Source organism: Ambystoma mexicanum, chromosome 9 (assembly GCF_040938575.1).
Source record: "Ambystoma mexicanum isolate Mex_15411 chromosome 9, UKY_AmexF1_1, whole genome shotgun sequence".
Taxonomy (NCBI): domain Eukaryota; kingdom Metazoa; phylum Chordata; class Amphibia; order Caudata; family Ambystomatidae; genus Ambystoma; species Ambystoma mexicanum.
Genome location: NC_090931.1, coordinates 353,458,198 through 353,476,985, shown reverse-complemented (window position 1 = coordinate 353,476,985; position 18,788 = coordinate 353,458,198). Strand labels below are relative to the sequence as shown.

The 18,788-nt window shown below is 44.5% G+C and overlaps 1 protein-coding gene across 3 annotated transcripts in view; it reads right to left on the bottom strand.

The window, feature by feature from the left end:
* Positions 1-18,788, bottom strand: part of HIP1 (huntingtin interacting protein 1) — a 1,552,273-nt gene that overhangs the window by 854,094 nt on the left and 679,391 nt on the right. For all 3 annotated transcript variants that reach the window (XM_069614772.1, XM_069614774.1, XM_069614773.1), the window contains exon 14: positions 281-464. In XM_069614772.1, coding sequence (XP_069470873.1) covers positions 281-464 — 184 coding nt within the window. The remainder of the gene's footprint in view (positions 1-280; positions 465-18,788) is intronic.

Below are 18,788 nucleotides of genomic sequence, written 5' to 3'. Positions count from 1 at the left end.
GGTTAGCTTCGTGCGTTTTTATATACACACCAGTTACATAACGTAACCATCCACAATCACTAGTCTTACACCACTTCTCCATTAACCATACATGGCATGCACCATCTTTACAGCCTTTACATCTACAGCACCCTGAGTGCTGCTAATCTTGCACAAGATCCACTGCCTGCTCATACCATATACTCTGCCTGTGCTGCAATACCATATTCCCCAATTGATCCAACAATACCCACAAACAGCACTCCTTTACTATCTCCACAGCAGCTCATGCATTGCTTACTCTCAATCTCAGTTAGACTCCTCTGTGCCTTTTCTGTGTCTTCCCGCCTCTTCTTCAACTCATCCAGCTCCGTCCTTAGGAACTCATTCTCATCCATAGCTTGACGTTTAAGGTGCTGTTGCTCAGCTAGCTCCGCATCCAATTCACAGATTCGTCCCCGAAGCTGCTCAGCTAGTCGATGGTTCTGTAACAAACCAGAAAAATACTCAGTATGAATATGCCACAAGAAAAATTCCATGTTGGGCTTTGTAGTGAACACCAATGACAAAAGCGTGGTGAGCAGAAATTCTTCCATCAAATTAGCTGCAGATCAACACTCATCCTACATACTGCCAAATCTATACAGTATATTTGTTTAAATATGTCTGCATTACAAAATCCTCTGATAAATCTGGCCTACTGTTTTATGACATACCTTATTTCGGTATCAATTAAATGCAGCTTCAGCATGCCTACACTCGTCAACATTCTCTTCTCTAATATCTCATTCACTTGTAATTGTAGGTCTCTTTCTATGGGGTCATCATTAAATTCATACTAAACTGAGATGTGTTTCCACTGCACTTAAGTTCACAAATTAACTCTTACATGATTCTAGAGTACAATTAATGTGCGAGTGGTAACCTCAAGATAGGAATATAGAAGATCCATGAAATGCTTGAAGTCTTTTTCATTTTAGAAAAATGAATACGCTGTACACACGTGTTATTCATTAAACATTAGAAACAATGATCTATGTACAAAAGATAAAAATAAACCGTGACTGTTTGGTTAAACATATTAAGAGAGAAATAGCTACAGATTAGATTCACTTCATAATATACAAACATCTACAGAAATTTAAGAACAAAATTACAACACTTCAGAAAGCTCATTATGCAAACATGATTGATTGGACATGCAGGTCAGACATCAAATGTGTAGGACAACTTGAATCAATCCATGGTTAATATGTATACAGATCACACATTTATGTAGGACATTTTAGATCAGTCCATGGTTTGTTGTTCAAAATCAGTTATCGGAGACAGAAAGAGAACAAATCTTAGGGTAAATCCAAAAGATTAATGATTGGAGACAGGGTCTATTTCTATCACGTTTCAGCGCCTCTTGTTTGTGCACCTTCCTCCTATAGCATGTTCAAGTAGAATGAAAGAGGGGTCCAAGTACTGGTTTCTAATGGAATTATTAAGAGATTCAACGTTAGCAAGAAGGTATAGATTAAGAGAACTCACCAACGTACTTGTCCTTGGAACATTATATTCTTTCGAAGGAAAGTAGTTGCTAAACTGACACACACTGGTAGATTGTGCGCAGCTTGTTTATATTTGTGTACTGCATCTAGGGGATAGCACCATAAGGCAAATATAAATATCTGTAACGAAATGCCTTGGAAAAGCTAGAATGCATAGCTATCGTGTCACATACTGGCACCTGTTCTGAATTCTTTATGTGTTGCCAGTTTTGTGTTTAAGCAAGAAGGAGCATGTGTGAAAAACAAATCAAGGGGCCTTAAGTGTGATACACTAGGCTTAATTGATAAGCTCTTACCTGAATTGTAGCCTTCCTGCACCAAACCGTGGTCATGCTCGCATTCAGACGCGATGAAGTTTTGGTTCTGATTTTCAAGTCTGCAGAATTTGCAGGTTATGCGAGGCATGTTGACGTCATCGCGCAATAGCATGCGCAAAGACATCACGTGAGTGTGCAAGGTTGTGATGCTGATAGTTCATTGAATTGGTATAGTGTATGTGCTGCTTATAGATAGATATGGGAGTACATATATGTGAACCAAACCTCTATTGGGCAGACCCACTTTATCAATGCGACATATCAACCCCTCACTAACTATCAACCCCTCACTAATAGAGTTAGGTAGCAGGGGAAAAGTCTTCATTTAGCCTAGTAGGTGAGTTTGCGTGCAGTGTATCCAACGCGCTTCTTTGTACAGTAGGGCATTTTGTTGGTTGGTGCTTCTTCCAATGTATCAATGACACACGATATTAGATCATCCTCCGTGGGCCCATATTCCATATAGTGTTGGACCAAGGGGGCATTATGGTTTCTAAACCTTATTTTGGAGCGATGTTCTGTAATCCTGCTTTTAAATGGTCTTAATGTTTGCCTAACACATCTTTTGGTGCATGGGCATTCAATCCAGTAAATGGCTCTTCTTGTGTTAGAGTTAATTATTTCCCGCAAGGACCAATGTTTATTCCCTAATTGGAAAAAAAACGTTTTCGTAAATTTACAGGCAGAACAATCTCCACAGGGGAAATGGCCTACCAGTGGGCCTAGGTTCCAAATTGTTTGACTGGGAATGTTTCTAGAATAGTTGTGAGTGAACCAGTTGTCAAATAATTGTGTGCCCTAATACATATATCATTAACCTCATGAAACGCTCTGTCTATGGGTGGGATCGCAGAACACTTTCTTTAAAAAATAAATATTAAACTGCAGAACCAATTAAAAAAAAAACACCTTTGATGCTCATTATAATAGTAGACGGGTAGTGTGACTTAGTCCCCTGCCCGTGCCTGGGCATGGAAGCTGAGATGATCATGAGGGCCGCTTGCCACCACCCGCACGGTGATGCTGTGCCTGGAGGCAGTATTAGGAGGATTCCAACGGATTACTTCATCTCTCCCCGTGGTATTTGCATGTGATTGTCACCACAAATATGCATATCTGAGGCATGTCCCTATATAAACTTCGGCTATAAAGAAAATCAGACCCATAGTGTTTTCCCAGAACTCTCTTCCGAAGTCAGGATGCCGGGCTGGAGAAAGAAGCTAAGAGCTCTGCCAAACCTCAGAGTGCGGGCAGAGGTAAGACAGTTGCGTTCTGCATAGTGTGATCACTGTGGGAGACAAGCAGTGGACTAGAGAGAAAGGATGCAGGAAACACTTTACGCCAAAGTTTGAGAGTTCAGAGAGATACCATTAGAAAAATATCAGAGTTTGTGACAACCTCTGGGGGCGACTAAGGGAAACCTCAAGGTAAAAGATGACTCCTTGGCTTTTATTTGGCTTACATTTATGCTGGACAGGTTCTTAATGTCTGCCTTGTGTAAAGGATCAAATGGTAGCTTTGTGAGGATGCTTGAAACCATGTCAAGCTCCCAGGTAGAATGCAGTCACAGCACTGGCAGATAAATCCATAAGAGATCAGTGAGGAACGGTTTGATAATATGAAAGATGTTAGGATATAAGCACCTTTTCACTGTTACTACTTCATACTTTTGCATGAGTTTGCAGACAGATGTATCAGAGAGGATTGTTGAAGTCCTGATTCTGCCAAGAACAAGATGTAAGAGAGATGCCAAGAGGAAGGAAGATGTAATTAAGGCTTTGATTAGGCTTGATACCCAAGAGACAGAGAGCCTACGAACACAAAGTACAGAATCTCTCATTTTCTGGCAAATGATGTTCTTGTGGAATCAGTCGATGCTGCTACCAAGGCTTTCAGGCACCAGTGAAGGTGATACAGGTGTCCATATCTCCTCTAAGGTATCGGGTAGGAAGGCGCAGGATGCTTGGTCATGGTAGTAGACATAACCTTAGTCCATGGTCAGCAGCCTGGGTGCAGTTGTAGCCATATCAGCTGTGAGAGGTAAAGAAGGTCCAGCTACCAGAATGGCCTGGGCCAGGCTTGTGCTAGGTTCAATGTGCAATTTGATCTGCAGAGGCAAGTGTTGGGGCAGAATTCCATTTTTGGGGGTCCTGCAGTCTCATTCTATTGTACCCCTACTTTTGTTGCTTTTTCCCATCTTTTGGGGTTTTCCAATGTATTTTGGTGGTCAGAGTAAATGCCTCATGTCGAAGTCCTCCTGACACTACATCCCTTTTTCACCCTTTAGGAGCATATGGTCCTGGATTGTTCCTAAATGCCCCCGGACCCAAGTGATTCTTAAGCATTCCTTTAGTTCCCTAGGGTGATCACCCTACACTGGTTTTAGGGTTAGGCTGGTGGCAGCTATATTTAATTTTGGCTTCACCAAGGGGGCAAGCCAAGTTACTACATTTGTAGACAAATGTACCTTTATGGAATCCACTGTGGTACAAATGTAAGTCCTACTCTAGGCTATTTTGTTTTAGGGGCTTAATTTGTTCAGGGAGGCCACAAGGCAGTCCTAAAATGGCCCTTCTGCTCACATGGGCTCTTTATGAGCCCAAAACAGCAGCCTCCACAGTGGTTTTGAACTAGTTTAGACCAGTTACTGGCCATGGGCAGGCAACTACACTTCTTGTAGGGGAGGGCCTGGGTTTTTGGGGTCAACCTAAATGACTGGACATTAAAACATTTGATTTAAATCCTGTAATTTGATTGGTGGGCTGGCAGAAGTCATCCAAGTGAAGACACATAGAGGCAGAGCCCTGTCCCCAAGCTCAGTACGGCTGCATTTTTGCAAGGAGAGCAGATTAGCTTACCTGCTAGAGTATTTCTTGCCATTGCTGCATTTTTAGTCCTGGCCATACTTGCTGGATGCAGTGGTCTGGCAATTTTATTGGTTTGTGTTTTTGACTGGTGGGTGTCCTTCCTGAGTATTCCTTGTCCCGCTACTGGTCATCCTCGTCTGCTTGGGCTAGGCCTTCCATCGTGGGACAGATATTTGGGCCTTGTTACTTCAGTTTACTGCATTCCTTAGTTTTGGAAGATGTTGCAGCATAAAAGCGTGTTGGTACTCAAACACCCTGACAAATTGGCTTCTCTCGGCCTTTTTGTGCACCAAGACCATTGTTCTGCTGCAGGCACGGTTTTGAAGGTGTGCCACCCAAGTTTGCCTGCTGAGCTGCTGGGGTCTGTCGTGTGCAGGTCCCTCCATCCTCGTGGAGCCATCTCTGTCACATTTCTGCGTGATGGGCCCGAGTCCTGTCAAATACGATTGTTGTTCTTTTGTACTATCAGGGTCGTCGTTGGCTCATGGTTCCAGTCCTTGGGTGCACAGATCCATTATTTTGCCACCAGAACCTCCAGAACTGTAAGCACCTACTTCTGGGCCCAAATTTGGTGGGTTATTCAAGATGCTCACCCTCCTCTCTCTCTCTGGTAGTCTGGTTCTGCAGTCCCCCTTCTACTGCATTTCACCATTGCTTAACATTGGGGTCCTATTGCTGCTCAGTTCCAGTGGCTGCTGGGTCCCAAACCACTGGACCTCTTCCTTGGCTGTACACTGCATCTCCTGGGGTTGATTGTATTCTCGTTTGTATCCGTGGGAATGTACTGGGACATACCTGGCTTACCCTGGATGTGTAGCAACTTCCCCTCATTAGTTAGGAAATTGGTTATTACACTCTAGTCTAAGGATATACAATGTTTCACTGTGGTGCTATTCTTTCCTTCCTTGGTGGGTAATATAACCTTCTGGGCCTACTGACTGTAATTAAACTAAATCCTGGACTTTGGTAGTCCTACTTGCTCTTTTGGACCTTGTGTTCCCCTGTTCAATACATTTAGGTGAAATAGCTGTGTTAGGTGCCTGTATAATATGGCGTAATACTTTATTTAAAATGTAGTAGGTAACCTGTGCCAAGTTCTGTGTTTTATGCGTGGCTCCTAACTGGTTAATTATTACTGTGTAAAATTGTTGGTGTTTTTCTTAGCTTACATCTGGAGGAAAGCTTATATGTTGGAAGAAACCAGGAATGAGAAACGGACAGAGGACTCATGGTTGTTGATATAAACTTTTAATGAAATGATAAAAGGGTTAAAAATGCCTGACTGTCCCTAATCTAGCAGGCATTTCCCTACTTCAACCAAAAACTAGGGGTCTGTCCTGTGTCTAGTTAGAGACAAGAAATGCCTTCACCAACTCTCTCCCAGGGCCACAACCTTCCACTGTGGGCTCAAGGATGGCTCCCATGGCTTATCTGGCGCTGCATGGGTCCTGTGCAGCTTCCGCTCTCTCTCTTTCTCCAGTTCAGGCAGAGCATCTCTGTATCTGGTGGGGGTCTCCCCGAAGCTCCTTCACCTTGTTTCCCATGTCTCTTCTGCATGTGGGAATGCGTTTCCGGGCCAGACGCTGCCCTGCCTCTACTCTGTGCAGCTTCTCTGCCTTCTGGATTCCCAACCCGAGGTGGGAGATCTTCTCCACGGTTCTACCCAGTCTCCTCGCTACCATGTCAATCTGAAAGCTTGATTTCCCCACGAGTAACTAGCCGGTCGGATCTCTCTGCACTACTCCACGGCTCCATCCTGCGTTACAGAATGAAGCCATTGGAAGCAAATTTGATTTCTCCAGCAGTTAGACCGCTCATTTCGGTCTAGTTGAGCAATCATCATTCAAGTTGCTCTCTTGCTCGTGTCAAACTTTGTTACTGAACTAACTATGGAAGGGGTGTCCCTAAAATGGAATGGCTGATACCATGTCTCACCCAATGAGGTCACTCCACCTCCCCCGTGTGTTGCCTCCCCCCATGTGGTCCTCCCTCAAGCAGCCACACCTAGGGTCAGGATCAGGTAGCATCTGCCATCCCCTGGTCACATGAGAAGAGGCTACCTCTGGGAAAGGAGTGAAGACATCATCAGATTCATCACAATGTTTAGAGCCTACCACCAGGTATGGGGCTTACATTTTAGGGTAAGGAGTGAGTTAGGCCTCAACTGGCCATTTACTATTTTTCAACTACTCTATCCTCGGATGTGCGTTATGTTTTAACTTGAGTACCTATTTTTCATATCATACATGTGTGTCCTTCCAAATAAAGAGTATATCTTTCAGTATACCAGTGTGGTGTGTTCTTTTGTAGTGTCAATTTGAATTAAAGGTATCTCCCTACTAGCCTTCTTCCCTCCAGAAGTTAAGCCGGACGCCTTTGGTACACTTACCATTTCAGAGTCTTGTCTTTCTTTTTGGATGAAACTGCTCTACCATTAGGCTAGAGGATAACACAGGCCTCACCAGAGGGTTGTGAAAAAATCTCCATAACAGCGCGTCAACACCCTGGGTGTGAAGGAAGTAGAGGGAAGACATTGTGACACTTTGCTCTAAAAACTGCACAAGGAATATTGTACATTTTATCAGGAAAACAACCAGGTATTTTTCCAAATCAAATCAGTTGGAGTTCTCAGACTAGTAGTGGTCCCCAATACTTTCCTCAACCTCCATTTGGGCTGCCACCTCCTTAGCCCAGGTTCCCCTATTCAACCCCAATGCTTCTTCAACCTCTCTATATGACAGCCAAGTGACCCCTATTATCTGCATCTATACATTACCATAAAGGGGGGCATAACGTATGTGGTCTTCTCTAACCCTCTCCCCCAGGGACCTGATGGATTTTCCTAATCGTGCCTACTATTTCCTTCAAAAGAGTTAACTCCAAAGATTTGTCTTGTTATCTCACCCCCCCCTTCTCTTGTCTTAATGGTCTCTTCTCATTTGCCTTTCTACATCCTCCAAATTATTTCTCCCCTCTTTCTATGCTCCACTTCCTTGTCGTACCTCACCCCCCTAACCCCGACTCTGCATACTTCATCCCGTTCATGTCACTCTCTCCATCATCCCTCTCCTGGTCTTCCCTCTCTCCAACACTCCTAGATCCTGCCACTGCAGAAACCTCTACTCTTCCTACACTCCTGCTTCTGTTCACTTCCCTCGCTCACCCCCACAATGTCTCTCTCACTACCTCCCCTTTCTCTCTCAAACCCCCTTCCACTCTTAACATTCAATTCACACTCTCACGCACACACCTACAACCGAACTGGTAACAACTCCCAGACCCAAAACCTTCCCTTCACACTCTCAAAGAGTGCACAGACTCCTCAAAATACTTCTCTATGAGTCACTCCCTCCTAGCCGGTCTCTTGATCCACCTCTTCTCCTGAACACCTTTCACCCTCTTCTGCAGTGGCTTACCTTTTAAAACTTAGCCTACCCTGATGTGGAGTTCCTACCGTCTCCCATTTGCCCTGTATGACAAATGCTCCTCTTGTCCAAACTCTAGCTAGGCTATTCCTCTCGGGGTTAGGATGTCCCCTGGAATTCTTTAAGAAGGCTTCTATCCCTGCCCCTTTTAAAATCTCTATTTGTGGGGGGGCAGCCATGTGCGCTGGCTTTCCCAGGGGTTCTCCTCTTGCAAGGCTGAGATTTCTTTCTGACTGGATTTGGGGGGAGTATTTCTGTGTCTCCTTGCTCCCCTGCAGTGTTTTAATTCTCAGTCTAGTTTTGATTGTTCCACCATTTCTCTGGGGTCCATCTGGGGTTGGTGGTTCGTGGATTGTGGGTATTGGGTGTCTCATCCCGTTTGGGGAGGATGTGTATCTTAGTCCATTCCATTTCAAGTATCCGTTCCATTCCCCTGGTTCCGAAACAGGATTTCCTGATAGCACCCAGGTGCATTCTGGGAGTTGAGATTCTTAAAAAGTAGAAAAAGACATGGACATGACAGAGGCTGATGGGTATTGCAGCAGAATATTTAGGACTAGGTTTCCCCTTATCCCCACCCCTTCATTTGACAAGGTCACATCCCAGAGTGTACAAGTATAGATGGTTCTATGGAATGATGAACACCCCCCCAACAACCCACAGGACTCTGGGTTAAATACCAGCGGCTAAAAAGCCAACATTTGCAGTTGTGGACCCTTGCAAAAAGTTCCAAGGCTGGTGGTTCCCTATTTTCGGATGACGTGGTTCAGTTGCACTGATCCAACTAACTCCCAATCCAGCGAGCTGCATAAGCATAACTGCTGAAAGCATCTGCCAGATTGCTAGAAGTCCCCAGCAAATGCCCCTAAGAGGATCTTGTGGCGGATCACTCGCACCCATTCAGCCTGGGATTTGCGATGAATCCTACAGACTCCTCACTAAACCCATGCCTAAAGTCTCTTCCCAGGTGGCCAGGGGAAGGCAGACGCTTCCTGATCCTGACCTTGGGGGTGGCGTTCTGTAGGAGGATACCCTGGGAGAAGAAAACGCCCAAGGGAATGAGAGAACTCGGGGATGAGACGTTATTTGTCTTCCTCTATGGTGGATGTCTCCTCAATACGAAAGTATGTAATGGCTTGTTGTAATAATCTTCTTTTCGATCCACGAGATGAACATATAAATAGGGGAGAAAACAATCACAAAGTCCTAGGACTTGGGAGAAATAAAAAGCTGCCTGAAATCCTAGAGACTTGTAAAGCTAAAGACCTTCCTAACACCCAAAGGCATAGTGAAAGTAAATCTGTGAATAATAACTGCCTAAAAGAACTGCCTTCCCATTTTTCAATCAGGCCTGTATAGCTTTCCAATGAATATTCACGCATCGTGGCACAATCTTAACTGAACTGCACTCTGCTCTCCACATTCCAGAAGCCCCCTTACTTAACATTCCATATTCTACTTAACTAATATTCTACACAAACTCTAATCCCAATAATATGCATTAACAACTAATCCTTATGATATTTCTTTTTAAGATTATTGTAAAGAACAGACTTGGGCTTAAAAGTAAAAATCAAACTTGGAAAAACTGTCATTAGGGGCTTCAAGTCCCATAATTCCCTAAGTACTTAGACAAAGAAGAGGGCTAAAAAGGTACAATGTTGCACGAGTGGTCGGGATCGTTAATTCAGATGACTCACACCTGAGGGAGACAGAGAGGCTTAACAGGCCCCCTCAGGCACAGGCCATAGATAGCTAGAGGAGCAGAGAAAGCAAGCAGCAGTCTGCTTCGTGCAGGCAGCCCAGAAAGAAGCTGGAAAAGAGAGAAGACGCCGGGACCACTGTTCGGCAGAAATCAGCTGCCAGTCCTGAATTAATTAGTCTGTGCCTCTGAAATCCTGAAGTATTTTGTATTTGTATTTTATTGAATTTATATAGCGCTTTAATCCAATGCGCTTTACAAGAGGAACAGGCAAAATACAACAAGCATTACATAATAATTGAATCAAAAACAGAAAACAGTACAAGGAACAATTTACATTATTGGGGGCAAGGCATGAGTGGAGAGGGTAGTGGTAGTAGTGGCAGAAGTAAGAGAGGTAGCAAAAGGTGATAGGGAGGTGAGTGGAGGAAATAAGGATTAGAGAAGTGAGGAAAGTGAGGTAGGAGGGAGAAGAGCTGAAGAAGAGTGTGAGGGGGTACCACAGTTAGAGAGGGAGTAGGAGGTGTGGGTAGAAGTAGAAGCAGAAGTCAGAGGAAGAAAAGGGTGCTATGGAGGTGAGTGGAAGAGGTAGGATTTTAAAGAAGTGAGGAAAGTAGGGTAGGAGGGAGAAGAGCGGATGGAGAGGGGAAGACAGTTCCAGTGGAAAGGAGCGAGTAGGTGGAAGGAGTGGAAGCGGGAAGGGGCGCAAGGTGGTGGAGGAGGAGAGAGTAGGAAAAGATTGGGAGAGCGGAGAGAGCGAGACTGAAGTGCAGAGGCTGCGCAGTGAAAAGCAAAGGAGAGGGAAGCTTGCTTTCCCAGGAGGCCGTCTCCGGTGGCTGCCGTGCACCCAAGGGCCTCAAGGCCGTCTCTGGTGGCTGGCGTGCACCAGTGGGCCTCAGCAGCTAAAGGAGCTCCAGTTGCAGCTGGCCTGGGTGAAAGCAGACAACAAGAAACAGTTTACCCGGTTGCAAGATGCCACAGAAGCAGAAGTCCTGTGAGCAGCGAGGGCACCAGACACGCACGTCTTACCCGGTGAGTTCACATGCTGGTAGTGACCCCGAAGCGCTCTGCATGTGTGTTCAAGGCAGGCATTCAGCAAGAGAGCAACACTTGTGTATGAGTGAAAGTAGCTCTCAAAGTAATTTTGAAACTATTGAAAAGCAGCGAACGCAGCACTCGCATGCAAGTGAAAGTGGTTCTCAAAGCAATTTTGAATACTGAACTATTGAGCAGCAGCAAAAGTCTTATATAAAAAATTAAATGACTGCAACTTTAAACGTGTGAGTTCATGGAAAACCCAGCAACCTGATGGTGCGATATTGTTGAGAATGAATACCCGCAAGTATTTCCCAAGCCAAAAGCAACTAAAATCAAGGCTAATACAATGCAACAGATATTGCCAATGGCAGAAGGGGGCCTAATGAAAGGTTCGTAATTTGGGAAACTTGCTGCCCACGTTTTATACATTGGGTAAGAGCTGATATAAACTCACATTGCCAAAGCCAAGCGAGAGGCAGAATACGACCCAATGCTTGTCAATATTTAGTTACTGGTGTAGTGGGGAAAACAAGAGTGACAAAAAGGCTGCCCTTCTGGAAAAAGATATTCAGAAGGAGAGGAGCATTATTTACAGAACAGTATTAAAGAGCACCAATGTGAATCCTGCTTTACCAAAAGAGTTGTTAAACGTTTTGAAGCTGCAAATTGTTGAATACTGTGAAGCTGCTGTGGACCTCTTGCCAGTTGACCTTAACCACAAGAGCTCTTGTTGTGAAACACTGTTCGGGCAGGGGACTACACCCGGATGGCAAATCATTGGAGAAGTAGGCCTGGCATGGGAGTAAACCAGGTAGAATTCGAAGAAGCGCGACAAAGTGGTCGTGACGGAGACAATTAATGTGCTTGTGTTACTGAAGAAAAGAGCTGTGTAAACGGTTACCAATAAGTTGTATTTCTTTAGAATATATCAGTTGTGGCAAATCATCCTGACCAAGACAATTATTGTTGCTATTGATGAAATGCAAAGGTCAGGGCAGCAGTGGTTGCTTCACGTTTACTGGAAGGGTTTGCAGGCATCTCTGGTTGTCTTCAGCTTTGCATTTTCTGTTAAAGGAGACACCATGTTAGGAGATAGGAGACCCTATTGTGCATAATTGAGACTGAATACTGTCTGCGGTACAAAATAGCACAATAGTTGGCAGAATATGTCCACTGCCACCAGCCATAACTGTCTATAGGACTAAAAAGTCACAGGAGCGGAGAGAAGGGGGATACTACGTATCCTCTTAACCCTCCACAGAGGGTGGCGTGTACTAATCTCTCATAGAATACAGAATACAGTTTTAGGAGGGACACAAAAGGATCCCTCGATCGTTGAGAACAGTAGTGTTCAAGGATAGTCAAAGATTCTCAAAGGAGGACCCAAAGGGTCCCCAGCAATACTGCACATAGGTTGCTGTGTGCTGCAAAATTTAAACACAGATGCCTTAAAAGAGATCTAGAGGAAAGCAGACTCCATAGTAAAGGTAAAACACAAAGCACATAGTTCCAAAAGTCAGAGCCCATTAGACTGAATGAGATAAAAAGGCTCCCCTCTCATGATAGAAAGAAAAAGGTCCAGAAGTCCAGCAAAAAGGGCTGGGGGTCTCACTAGGAGAGGGGATTAAGCATACAATTAATATATCTCCCTAATAGGTCCCTTTCAATGGGTGCTGGTTTGTGAAGGGTAAAGTCCTTGTATTCGTCCCCTTCTGTCAGAGGTAACTCATCCTCCTTGCACCGCTCTACCTCTGATTATGGGTGGGTGCCCTACTCCACTGAGTAGTAAGGATCATAGCCCTCTTGGGTCTTGTAGGAGTCATCCAAGTGCTCTACTTACCAATCAGGTGTGAAGGCAAAATTCAGAGGCAATGCCATGGAAGGATCCTGTGTGGGCGTGCAAGTCTCCCCCAGGTCCACACTCACAGGTATCAGGCGAATATATGCTATATCTGCTGCCTTTCTTTCTTTGTCTACTTTTGTATTCCTCAACAATGTTCTGCAAAAGGATTAGCAGGGACTTTGGTAAGATATTCATGAGTTGCTCATCTTAGAGTCAGGGCTCCTGTAGATTTGGATGACAAACAACTGTTCCCCAGGGGTCATTTCCCTGATAATCCTCTGTATTAGATACAGCACAAATCTGCCTGCAGATTTTTAAATGTTTGAACAGTTATAGCAGATTTTCCTGTAACTATGGAATTACTGTCTCCACAATGTTTTCCATATATTTGGTCTGCATCTAGTCGTGTTAGCAGGCAATGAGTCTTGGCAGATGTTAAGACAGAATTCTATTTTTGGCGATTCTAAGGACAGTTTACAAGGCCCCTCCACTTGTTGCTTTTCCCCTTTATTTTTTATTTTTTGCTTCACAGATTTCTTTTTGGTGGCCGAAGGCGATTTTCCTAAAGTCTGCCTGCCATTGCAAGCTTTTTTGCCTAAGGTATCTGGTATTGAGTGACCCAAAATGCTCCCCAGTTCCAGTGATGCTTCACATGCACCTCATGTTTGCCCTGTGGTGATTAGGCCACCCTACATTAGTTTTGAGGACTAGGCTGGTGTTCGCTGTATATTCATTCTGGCTTCACCAGAGGTGCAAGCAACTTTACCACATAAGTAGCTCAATGAAACCTTTTGGTAGCCATTTGGATTCCAAAGTATTTTTCTAGGTCATGATCTCAGCCATATTGTATTTTAGGGTTTCCTTTGATTAAGGGTAACAACTAGGTAGGCCTAAAATGGCAGGTTTCATCATGTGGGCTCTTTCTTACCTAACAGGCCAGGCTACATTTTGATTTTAACTGGTTTAGACCTCCAAGTTCCCGAGTGCTCACTCTCACTTCCTGTGGGGCTGGGCTGAGTGGCCATCGAGATGGCCATCAAGAATGCTTGGATGCCTAACCTTACACTCTAGTCCCCCCTAATGTTCGATGGGCTGGCCTTGGCCCGCTAAGTGCAGTGCTATTGAAGGGTCCTTCCCACTGCTATCTTAGCTCTCTGCTCCTGGAACTTGGAAGAAGCAAGCCTGCTTTACTGGTGAAGGAGTCTTTCCACTGGTTTTTGAATTTTAAACCCTCACTTGGCCATGCTGGCTGGGTGTAGTGGTTTAGACATATCACACGTGTGATAACCTGCTGCTGGAATTCCAAACCAGGCTTTCTGAATGCTCCTGCTGACTCCAGTGATGTGTTGAGTCGGGCCTTCCATTCTGGTGACATTTATGAGGCTCTTTACGGTTGCTTCCTGTAGTTTTCTCCTAAGGTTGTCCATTCTGCTGTTTGCTGTCACCTCACCTCAGAAGAAACTTCTACTTAAGGGGTTCAGTGCTGCTGGAGGGTTTGTGACGAAACATCAACCATGAGTACTCTGTGTCCTGGGTTAGGCACTTATTCAAGATACTTAGCCTCACTAGTCCCTTTGGTTTGCAGTCGAGTCCCTGGAAAATAATCTCTTCTACATTTCCAAGTGACTAACATTGGAGGTCTTCCTGCTTTGCTGCAAACTCTGATTGGGCTTCTGGTTCTCCAATCAACCTCTGGATCTCTTGACTGCGGTTTCTTCTGGCCTTCCTGGTTTGTTAGTCATGGAAACCACACATGTGGGGTAAAACATTGACTAACCTTCATTTACCCATTTAAGGGCATAGCCTACTGACTTTGTACCATGGAAGTCTCCTAAAGTGACTTGGGTGTCCTTTATTTGCCTCTGGACATTGTTCAAGTACCCACAAGAGTTTCGGGGCGTTCTAGACCAAGAACTGAATTTTTAGCATTCACTGGGGATTTATTTTTTTGATGTTCTGCTCTTCTCTCCTCTAAACGTGAATTGCAATGGTAATTGTTTCTAAACTGTATCCGGATTTCTTGGAGGCCTTTAGGTGTGTGTAAGAATTGATCCGCCCTCTAGTACTATTTTAAAATGATGTGTGCATTTGTATTATTAAAACACTGTTCCCTAGATGGCCAGAAGTAATGTGGTGTATCAGTGTTGGCCTAAGGGCCCTTGCTGACAATGTTCCTGTGTGATATAATGTCTGGTTCCCTTTTCTTCCCATCCCAGATCTATAGGTGTTGTGAGCGCACTACCAGCATATTACTAGGTATAGGGCCTACAATATATAGCAAAACTGGGGTGTCTTTAGTACACTTATGTGCTGTGCAGGCAATAGGGATTTTTCAATGTAGTGTTGACATTTCTTGTTCCCTTTTTCTACACCGTTGTCATCTATGTGATCTGCCTATCTGTGATAGTGGACCCACATTAAAATACTGGGGTGAGACATGTCTTTAAAGACATTACTTAAATGTATATACTTTTCAGTATATTTATGTGGTGCATCTTTCTATGGATAAGTGTGGACAAAGTGTACCTTTGTACCAGCTTGCTGCCCACCTGAGAGTAAATCCTTCATACTCTGTCCATGTTACTTACCTTTAACAGAGGTTGGTTCCCCTTTCTTGCCAGGTGTTATTAGCCCACCCTCGAGTGGCTGTACAGTCCGTGCCAGAGGGTCGCACAAAAACTGGCTCAACAGTGGGCCAGCCAACTCAATGATTGGTGGAAACAGTAGCATAGGCTTGTCAGACTATGGCTGCCATGAACGACAGAAACACCGTCGGTGGGGAAGGTGTCGTGGACACTACTGTTGTCGATGGAGCCAGTGACAGCTAATGTATCATCAGCAAGGTCTGCATCACAGTCGACGGTGAAGATCTTGTGGGAAGAGGACCAGTCACCAGTGAAGATCTCATGGAAGAGGAAAGTTGATGGTCATACCACAGGGATCTCATTGATGAGGTCACAAAGGCAAGAATGTCATCGATGATGAGGCCACATGTCTGGTGGAATGTTATTTTTTGACAGAATCATGTTTTTGTATCCCCTTATTGGCTGCCAGAGTGTCTTTCCACATCAAGTGTGAAATGTAGGCCTTGAGAAGTCGTGGGCCCAGGTCAGGTGTGAGCCCATCATCCTTTTTCCTCCAGTGTGTCAACCTTCCGGGTGATCCATATTCTTGTAAGAGGCTTTTGCATACGTGCTCCTTTCACCATCTAATGCTCCTGGGGCAGTTTGACTAGACACCACTCCAGATGAAATTATGCCTTAATTTAAGAGGGGTCTCTTTCTTCGGTCAATAAGTCTTGTCAGAATGTTTTTGACATATGGCATTCCTCTGGTTTATAGCCAGCGTGAAGACAGTAAATGCACTGATCATAAGGGTCTGTCAAATATTTTTCTTTTGCCTTTTCAACACTCCTTGAAGATGATTTACGCTCCTTGAAGAGGATTTTGTCAATTTGCGGGCAGCCCCTAGCCCTAACTTTAGGTAGCTCCATGATCTATTTGAAACCAAACAGGCATGAGGGGCAGAGGAAAATCACATAGTTGTGTTAAGCAAACGGAAAACATGAATGTATGCTCTCATTCAACGTGAAAAATTCCAGTTTTAGGGAGAATGAAGTCCAAAATGAGGACAGTAGCATGAGAAAGACGTACAGTAAACTCTGTAGATGACCTCCTGGAGAGGAGTTTCATCCACTCCCCTCATTGTTCTGTGGGGAAATGGTGCAAGCAGGCTGATCACTGTAAATTAAAACATTTCTCTTACTATGTAATTCTATTGTACAGAGAATTCCCAGCCTAACGGAAGGGAATTATTCTGAGCATTTGAATCTATGAATGTTCCAATGCTGGAGAAGTTAAGAAACCTATAGACATGGAAAGCTACACAGCAGAAACACTGAAGTACCATGTGGAAAAGCGAATAAAACGTGTGTACTTCTAGGCTTCTGAATGTCTCAGGCAATAAATCAGAATTTGCACACAAAAGCATTGTTTACCACGAGGTTATGAAAGCGTCAATAATTATTAGGGAGGGGTGGTAACAACTGCAGAACCCTCAGCAGAGACTACTCCTATATCTGCTTCAGGAAGTAAATCTAATGCAGGTAGGCTTAAGTAAACAGAAACAAAAACAGCGTTAGGATGGAGTTCCACAATCTGCCCTTGGGAGGCCACCCTATTTATGGCAAAGAGGGAATATACCAAGAGTTTATCCCAACCCAATCAAGGTAAGTTAATTTAGCAGTCAAGGCTTAGTCTCGGGAAAAGTGTGAGAGTGGCCCAGGGCTCCAATTAGTCCACACAGAGCAATACACGGGAGCCCTGGAGCCTCTCATCGGAAACTGAAGACTGTTCTGTTTAACTGAGCCAATGTGTCTATACCTCCTGCCGTCCTGTCCTGCCTATCGTCTGTGTGTTTATGTTTCGACGCCTTGATGCCTGTGGGCTCCAGCGCCTAACAAATAAATAAATAAATTCAAGTTAGACAATAAGGATATACAAAACATATTAGGGCTTCAAATACACATTAAGCATATAACAATCAAAAGTAACTATTGTCACACAAACTCTTATAGAACATATATACACACATTCACCATTAGGATAATTGCATATGAATTAACAATGCAATACACGGGAGTAGTCGAATCAAAGGAAAAATAGGTAGATCTCTTCAGAATCAACACAAGTACAGCTTCCTTCAATGAAATAAGTCCAACCCAAGGATGGTTTGGGGACTTTTGCCCAAAAATCACCAGTTCCAAAGTAGAACTTCTTAAGGTAAGTTTATATAGAAAGATTGCAGTGGGCTGTGGTGGTTGATTATTGGTATTAGTTAGTATTATTAGTTCCCAAGTTATATAAAGAAAGTTCAGGTAGGTACTAAACTCAATCCAACACACTAAGATAGGACTAGGCAATATTCCTTAACCCAGGTTCCACCACCAAAGGTCAGGTCAGAGTGAGTTTAGGGTCAGGACATTACGTCCAAAATACCCTATGCAACAGGTATACACACTTAACGCCCTGGCTCTGTATGTTCCGGGTTCCACTTCTGTAGGTTGCAAACGTATTCTAGGCTTGTTCTTCTGTTTATATTACCACTATGAAGGTGGTCTAGACAGCAGAGATACTTTGTTTCAAAGGATTTAGTTTCGGTCGATAGTGGTGCACAGGAATCGGTTCGAGACGACTTCCAGTTGAAGACTCAAACAAAGACAAAGGAAGACAAAGGAAAACTTCTGTGGGAGAGACGCCCACGTGACTCCTCAGGGACACAAAGAAGACAATATCCAACAAAGGTCACCACGGTCAGGCGGTGACACGAGATAGTACAGCAGCTGACACAGAAGCAGCCCCAGCACAGCTTCCCTTGGAGTGAGACAGCTGAAAATGTAGGAGTAGGTAACCTGTGAGACACACTGGAGCTTTGCCAACTACCAAGGCTCTGCTCAGTCCATTGACACCTGCAGTGTGGTAGCCCAGGAGACAGTTGGTCATTCGAGTGACACTTCCGAAGGCTCAGCAGGCACAGATCCTCAAGGGGGGGGGGGGGGTCAGGACTGGTTGTTCCCACCTGTCCGGTTTGAAGCAGAAACTAAGGCCTTCTTCAGTTCAGAACAGAGGAGCAGGGCTTTACCAGGATACCAATGCCCTGGTAACGGTCAGCGGGAGGCATCGTCTTCAGACTGCTCTTCTTTGCAGAATTCTTGGCTCCAACAGTAATCTGATGAACTGTTGGAGGAGCCCTCCTTTTATCCAAGATTTAGGCTTGGAGCCAACCCAAGTCCACCAATGGTAAGGATCTGCAACATTCAAACAGCCAGGGGTTGCCAATCCTGGACAACTACTGGTCATCACATCTGCCTAGTGACAGACTTCCAGGCACCAGAGAAGGTGGATTGGGACTAGGAATCCCCAGCCCTTTCCTCTGTCTCACACACAAAAGGCCCTTTGTCAGTAGAAGCAGCAGCTTTCCCCAGAAAAGAGATTTCCATATAAGGCATTTCCTGACCTGAGAAGGCGGGAAGAAGGCCAAAGACCAATATAGCTAAAGAACA